At 39.9% G+C, this 7,429-nt stretch overlaps 2 protein-coding genes across 2 annotated transcripts; both read right to left on the reverse strand.

Annotated features, from left to right (window-relative positions):
- Positions 1 to 2,651: 2,651 nt before the first annotated feature.
- LOC145246521 (uncharacterized) lies at positions 2,652 to 3,269 on the reverse strand. The gene has a single exon (XM_080108131.1). The coding sequence runs from the start codon at positions 3,267 to 3,269 to the stop codon at positions 2,652 to 2,654; it is 618 nt and encodes a 205-aa protein (XP_079964257.1).
- A 2,458-nt stretch (positions 3,270 to 5,727) lies between these two features.
- LOC145246522 (uncharacterized) lies at positions 5,728 to 6,564 on the reverse strand. The gene has a single exon (XM_080108132.1). The coding sequence runs from the start codon at positions 6,562 to 6,564 to the stop codon at positions 5,728 to 5,730; it is 837 nt and encodes a 278-aa protein (XP_079964258.1).
- Positions 6,565 to 7,429: the final 865 nt, after the last annotated feature.

Consider the following 7,429-nt stretch of genomic DNA (forward strand, 5'->3'; position numbering starts at 1 on the left):
CGATCTCGACTCTGCATCGAAGCGAAATATTTGGTTACCTATATGAATAAGTGGAATTATTTGAAATTCAGGTACTTATATTATAATATTTTTGCATATTCTCTTAGAAAATCATCCTAAATCTTAGTTAAACAATAAATAAATAAATTAATTATTTCAAAAACCTTTTTTTTTAATATTTAAGTACGTTTTTTGTGCAAGACAAAAAAATGTCAATTGTTAACTTTTTGGGAAAATTTAACATTTAAAATTTAATTAAAAATAGTAGAAAAGGTTTTAAATTATTCTGTTTTCTATATGATAAAATTCAGGGTTTTATCTTTCTGGAAAAAAAAAGTTACTCAGAAATAATGGATTTTAATAAATGTAATTTAGTTTTAAAAAACAACAACAACTTGATTTTGCGGCCATTTTTGGCGGTGCCTACATAAGCACAACAAACCGTACTTTTGGAAATACGGAATATACAGAGGCCCAAAATCTGAGACAGTCGAAAAGCTGTCTGAGAATGATGTCATAAAAGAAGGAGGGTGCTGGGTTTGTTTTTTTTACCCAGACGGGCATCCACATTTCTATTGTAAATGTTTGTATAAATTTTACCATTTTTTAATTTAATTAATTTGATCTATGTTCCTGTTTTAAAATTAATTTTGGCAGAGTTGTACAACCATCACCTCCATGCGAATTTCTATACTGATAGGTTTTTTGAATTTTTTTCACTGGATTATTATTGATTGGACACTAATTAACGAGATCATGAAAAAAAAAACTGAAAAAAAAAATCATTTCAACATTTGAAAGGGGTGCTCACTTTTTAGTTACCACGTTCTGGTAAATCGGTCACCCTTTTTTTTCTTTTTTTTTTTCTAAACACGGAAGTGTCTTCAGGAGATATAAAATGGTCTCGTGTTGACGGAGCAATTATCGGGGGGCGTACGGGATGGAAAATTATTAAACATTTCTCCAGCACGTTAGTGAAATTTATAATACTTTAAAAAAAAAAAGTTTTACAAAAACCACACCTTTCATAAAAACAGATAAATTTCACCTTTCATAAAAACAAATTATTTAAAAAAAAAAAAAAAAAAAAAAACACCCACAAACTCACTTTTAACTAAATAAGTGGTGCAAGTCTATAAATGGTCCACAAGTAATCTTTTTTATTATAAAAATTTGAAAAAAAAAAATCTTTATAATGTACGTACTTGTCACTGCATGAAAATGTCATATTCCAAAAATAACGTAAATCGATCAAGTAGTTTTTTTTTTATTTAAGAAAATCAAATAGATGGCGGCTATAAAATGTACATTGTCCTTTTTACATGCATGAGCATTAGGGCAGTACATTTAGAACTGGTACCAGATATGTCTGTAAAATCGTTCATACAGGCTTTTGTCAGATTTATAAAAAAATTTATTTAAAAAAAAATTATTTAAAAAAAAAAAACAGGTTGTTTGTTTTTTGGGTTTTTTTTTTTTTAATGAAACCTTGGTCCTTGCTCCTTTAATTGAAAAAAAAAATTAGGGCTTGAATTACATTTTTCGAGGAGTTATAAACTTGGAAAGATGGGGTGGAATTATTCACTATTTTTAACGAAATTTCTGACACACCTACTGTATGTCTATTGGTTTCTTCATTCATGCTTCAGTTTGAACTAGTATGGTCATCGCTAAACACGCACATTGAATGAACGCAACTTGTTTTACACACATAAAATAAAGAGATAGATTAGGTGTATCATGCTTTTTGGGCAAGCCGTCATTGCAAACATTTGATTAAATAGACTCTCCATGTCTACAAGCTTATAATAATATGAAAATGTAATTTCAACCCCTAATTTTTATTTCAATAAAATGAGCAAAGACCAAATTTTAAAATCATAAAAAGTTTAATCAAACAATATACAATATTTTTTTTTCATCGCTTTCACGAAAATCAACAAATTTAACTTCATCGAAATCTAATAAATATATATAACTGCCAAAAAATCACTTACCTGTTCAAAATTACTAAGCTATGGGTGCTTCTATTCTTCATGTATAAGAATTTGTCCATATTTATATATTTGAAGTGAGCTGCTCGCCGGGCAAAACGACGAACAGCTCCTTAAAAATAATTTTTCATAAACATTAATAAAAAACAAATATTCAGAAAAATTAATGAAAATAGTCAGACTTGGCTTATTAAAAGAAGTGTAATTTTATTTACCCTTTTGTGTATCACACTCATGTGGTTTCTTTGTGTCCGTAGAAAAGAAAGAAATCCTTACTGACTGGGTAAATGTTCTCTTTTTTGGCGTAAAGTCGAAAAGAAAAGATAAATTAAATATTTTTCTTTGGGATAGCTGTTCGAGTGAAAAGTGGCGTGGAAAGGTAAGAAGAATGTTTTTTTGATTTAATTATGAGAACTGGTATAGCGCATGTTGCGCACATGTGACAGACACAGCAGTAGCGCGTGTTAACTCCTCAAGGGTCAGCGAGCGAAAGAGGAAGAGAGGGCCTTCGAATTTGGTGCCACGTTTTTTTTTGTCCTCTTTTTTAGAGCTCTCCGGAAACGGGGACAATTCAAAAGTCTCTGTCAAATTTTAGTTCCAGGGTAGACGCTACATTTCCCCCCTACTAGACAGTATGTCGATAAGGAGTACAGAATGTCACTGAGTGTAAACAGCAAATCGGTGTGGGCGCTGAATGCGTCTACCCGACCTGGTAGAAATGGTCGTGCTCGATGAGTCGGGGTCGTCGAAATGGACCGTAGTCTTTGGTTTCTGCATGTGTGTGACATCATCGTCAAAAATCGCTTTCTTTAAGCGATCGACACTGACCGAGTCACGTCTGCCGTTAATCTCGATTATGAAGAATTTCGGGTATCTCTTGAGTACTTTGTAAGGGCCGGAATACGGCGACTGAAAGCGGGTAGTCACGCCACTATTCCGGACGAACACGTGGGTCCATGAGTTCATGTCCTTGGGAACATGCATGTGTACATCTTGTGCTCTTGGCGCGATGTTGAAAGATATTGCCATATAATCCTTTACACGGGAGGTGTAATTCGCCGAGTCTGGCATGCATTTGGGGGTGGTAGGTGTGACCATCTGCCCAGGCAAGGTCAGTGAGGCTCCGTAGACCATTTCAGCTGGGGTTAGACCAATGTCCGTTTTGATGGTGGACCTAATACCTAGGAGAACGAAGGGAAGGTATTCCATCCATCTGTTAGGGTCGGAGTATGCTTTCAAGGATGCTTTCAATTGCCTGTGAAAGCGCTCAATCATGCCGTTTGCCGCCAGATGGTATGAAGTAGTGCGTATGTGTTTACATCCGAGTAGGTGAGACAGTTCCGAAAAGAGGTAAGAGTCGAATTGTCTACCTCTGTCGGTTGTAATGGTGTTAGGCACCCTGTAACGAGCTATCCAGTGTGTGATAAGGGCTTTGGCCACAGTTTCGGCAGAAGTATCTTTAATTTTCAGGCCATCTCGAAAATCTGTCAATGCAAGTCAGCAGATGTGTACAGTCTCTGGAAGGTGGGAGTGGGCCCACTAAGTCTATATGGACGTGCTAAAAGCGAGCTTCAGGGGTTGAGAAGGTCGAAAGTGGGCTTTTAATGTGCTTATGAATTTTAGACTTTTGGCAAGGTATGCAACTCCTGGTCCATTCGCGTATATCTCGATTGATGGCTGTCCATATAAAACGAGACGTCACCAACTTCTGTGTAGAGCGGATGCCAGGATGCAATAGGCTGTGCAGCTGAGAGAAAACAGCTCGCCTATGTTTGGGAGGAACATAAGGGCGCTCATGTCCGGTTGAGATATCACACCAAATCACTTCGCTAGAAAAGGGTATGGGAACCTGTTTGAACGATAGGCTTTCAGAATGTAGCAAGTTATTCAACTCCTCATCATTTCTTTGTCGACGGCGATCTGTTTAAGATCGATACTATCAGTAGGCTGAATGGCATCAATGTGCATGCGCGATAATGTGCCTTTAATGTATTTGATGTCTGAAGTGAACTGAGAAATGTAGTCTAAATGACGAACTTCTCTGGGTGAATGCTTGCTGGGTTTGGCGAGCAAGGCATGCGATAGCAGTTTATGGTCCGTAAAAAGAGTGAAGTCGGATCCCTCTAGCATATAGCGAAAATGCTTGACCGCACAATAAACGGCTAAAAGTTCTCTGCCAAAGTACTATATTTGGTCTCAACATTCTGAAGTCGCCTGGAGAAAAAAGATAGTGGTTGTCACGTTTTGTCTACAAACTGCTGTAATACCCCTCCAATGCCCACATCAGATGCGTCTACTGACAGGGATAGGGGAGCGTGTGGGTGGGGAAAAAACAACATAGTGGCAGCCATTAACGCTTCTTTTACTTTGTTGAAGGAGTGTAATTCCGTTCCGTTCAAAGTGATTGTCTCATTTTTTTTCTTTTTGTTCCTAAGTACATCCATTAAGGGCTGTACAATTTCAGCACACTGAGGAACGAAACGCCTGTAAAAATTTATCAACCCGAGGAATTCCCGAAGTTTACGAAGGGAAGTGGGAGGCGGGTAATCAACAATGGATTGGACTTTTTCCGGGAGAGGGCGGATACCCTCTGAATCAATTAAATGTCCCAGGAAGGAAAGCGAAGAGACTCCAAACTCACACTTGCTGGGGTTGATGATAACACCGTATTCCGACAATCTGTGGAACAGTTGCTGTAGATGCTGCACGTGTTCGCTTCTGGATGAATTCGCTACGAGTAGATCATCAATGTATGCGCAAACGAATGGTAATCCACGTAAGACTGCGTCTATAAAGCGCTGGAAGGACTGGCCAGCATTTCTCAGTCCAAAGGGCATTCGTAGAAACTTGAAGAGTCCGAATGGGGTAGCTATAGCAGTTTTGGGGATATCTTCAGGGTCCACAGGAATCTGATTGTACGCACGGACGAGATCGATTTTGGAGAATATCGATTTACCATGGAGAGAGTTTGAAAAATCCTGGAGGTGAGGAATGGGGTAATTATCTGGAGTCGTGCGACTGTTCAGTGCTCAATAATCCCCGCAAGGGCGCCAGTCGCCTGCTGACTTTTTGGCCACCATGTGGAGTGGTGATGACCAATTGCTGTCGGAGGGTCGAATAATACCCAAATCCAACATGTGCTGAAATTCTTGCTTGGTGACTTTCAGGCGGTCAAGTTTGAGTCTACGCAGGCACGCGCTCACCGAAGGTCCTCTGGTCTGGATGTGGTGGGTAACATCGTTTGTAACCCTTTTGTTGCAAAAAACAGGACGAGTTATATTAGGGAAACCTTTTAAGAGGTCTGTGTATGGGTCCGTAGCATCTTTCAATATGACCGGGCTTATCGACATCTTTCTATTAATCTTCCCTTGCACGGTAAGTCCAGTGCTATTGTCGATTAATTTGCCGCGTTTGACGTCCACAAGTATGCCAAAATGATGCAAGAAATCCGCTCCTAAAATTGGAATGGGAAGCTTCGCGATAGTAAAAATCCATTGGAAGGTGCGTCGGAATCCCAGGTCTGATGTTAACGACTTTTCTCCGAAAGTCGGAATAGATGAGTGCTTCACGGCTTGTAGACAGAAAATCGACGGGGTACATTTCTCTTTCAACAGTTCCTTGGGGATTATGCTGACTTCTGCACTGGTATCAACGAGGAATCGTGTACCAGTGTTCTTGTCTGTGACGTAAAGGGTGCAACAAATGTGGTTTATGCCAGAGGTATCGGTTGCCCCTACCACCTGGCCTGGACGTTTCCCGCTTGCTTATTGTTCTTCATGAAAGAGCAAGGCCTGCAGCATCGGCAAGCCTTTTCGCCGTAACGCGCATGGAATCGACACAGCCTGTCACCATTTCGACTGTTACTTCGTGGTCGAGAACGGTCCTGTCCGCTCAGACGCGGGTATCTGCTTGGTCTGAGCTCCATATCACGAATCTGGTCACTCAGGTTTTGGATTAGTTGGGCTTGTCTCTCCAGTTCTTCGCGGATATATGTGGAGGTGCCTGAGGTTTCGGGAAAGGAATCCTCTGGTGCCTGTGCGTGCACCGGGGCTACTGAAACCGTTACTTCTATGATTTTGTCTGCCAACTCCGCCAATTCCGCGACCAAGGTGGTGTCTTTGGAAGACGCTAGTATCATCTGAATACTGGACGGCAGCCTACTAACGAATAATTGTTTGAGGATGTCCGGCTGTAGAAAGCTTTCGCCCATTAATTGTTTCATCCATCTCAGTAATTGGGATGGTTTTCGGTCGTCGAGTTCCTCCTTGATCAGCAGTTGCCAGAGATGCTTTTGTTGGGAGTCGGTTGTTCTTCTGATTAACTCCAACTTAAAAGTGTCATAAGAAATAGATCCTGGGGGTGCCATTATCAAGTCGCGGACTTCAGCCATCACTTCGTGTGTGAGTGCGGTCACCACGTGGTTCAGCTTAGTTAATTCGCTGTGAATTCGCTGAGTGAAAAACTGAGCTTCCACGTGGGCGAACCACAACGTCAGGTCGTGTGTCCAGAAAGGCGGAATTTTAAGAACGGCCTGTATTGCCGTTGTCGCTGATATGGTATCACTATCCATGGTTGGTTTGCCGCCCTGGCCTGGGTTGAGAAAAACTTAGTTTGAAAGTCTTTAAACTGCCGAATTGAGAATGTCCAGCTCCTCACGTGTTCTACCAAAGTCTGACGAAAAGGGGTCACCAGTGAAGGGAGCTGCTCGCCGGGCAAAACAACGAACAGCTCCTTAAAAATAATTTTTCATAAACATTAATAAAAAACAAATATTCAGAAAAATTAATGAAAATAAATAGTCAGACTTGGCTTATTAAAAGAAGTGTAATTTTATTTACCCTTTTGTGTATCACACTCATGTGGTTTCTTTGTGTCCGTAGAAAAGAAAGAAATCCTTACTGACTGGGTAAATGTTCTCTTTTTTGGCGTAAAGTCGAAAAAAAAAGATAAATTAAATATTTTTCTTTGGGATAGCCGTTCGAGTGAAAAGTGGCGTGGAAAGGTAAGAAGAATGTTTTTTTGGTTTCATTATGAGAACTGGCATAGCGCGTGTCGCGCACATGTGACAGACACAGCAGTAGCGCGTGTTAACTCCTCAAGGGTCAGCGAGCGAAAGAGGAAGAGAGGGCACTCGAATTTGGCACCACGTTTTTTTTTTGTCCTCTATTTTAGAGCTCTCCGGAAACGGGGACAATTCAAAAGTCTCTATCAAATTTTAGTTCCAGGGTAGACGCTACATATTATATTCAATTTATTTTTTAAATAACAGGATTTTTAAACAACGAGTCCTGGAAAATGTTTTTTTTTTCGGCATATGTTATCCGCCATTAGTGAAACCGGAAATTCGTCGATTGTCGATTTGTTATATATGGAAGGAGCAAAATGACAAAAAGAATTATTCCAAAAACGTAAAAGCAACACATTAGTAATCTTAG

The sequence above is a fragment of the Euprymna scolopes genome, chromosome 24 (genome assembly GCF_053919585.1).
Source record: "Euprymna scolopes isolate OS-2025 chromosome 24, ASM5391958v1, whole genome shotgun sequence".
Classification (NCBI taxonomy): domain Eukaryota; kingdom Metazoa; phylum Mollusca; class Cephalopoda; order Sepiida; family Sepiolidae; genus Euprymna; species Euprymna scolopes.

Coding starts and splice junctions, on each gene's coding strand:
- LOC145246521 (XM_080108131.1), bottom strand. CDS start 3,269: ATGATTGAGCGCTTTCACAGGCAATTGAAAGCATCCTTGAAAGCATAC.
- LOC145246522 (XM_080108132.1), bottom strand. CDS start 6,564: ATGGATAGTGATACCATATCAGCGACAACGGCAATACAGGCCGTTCTT.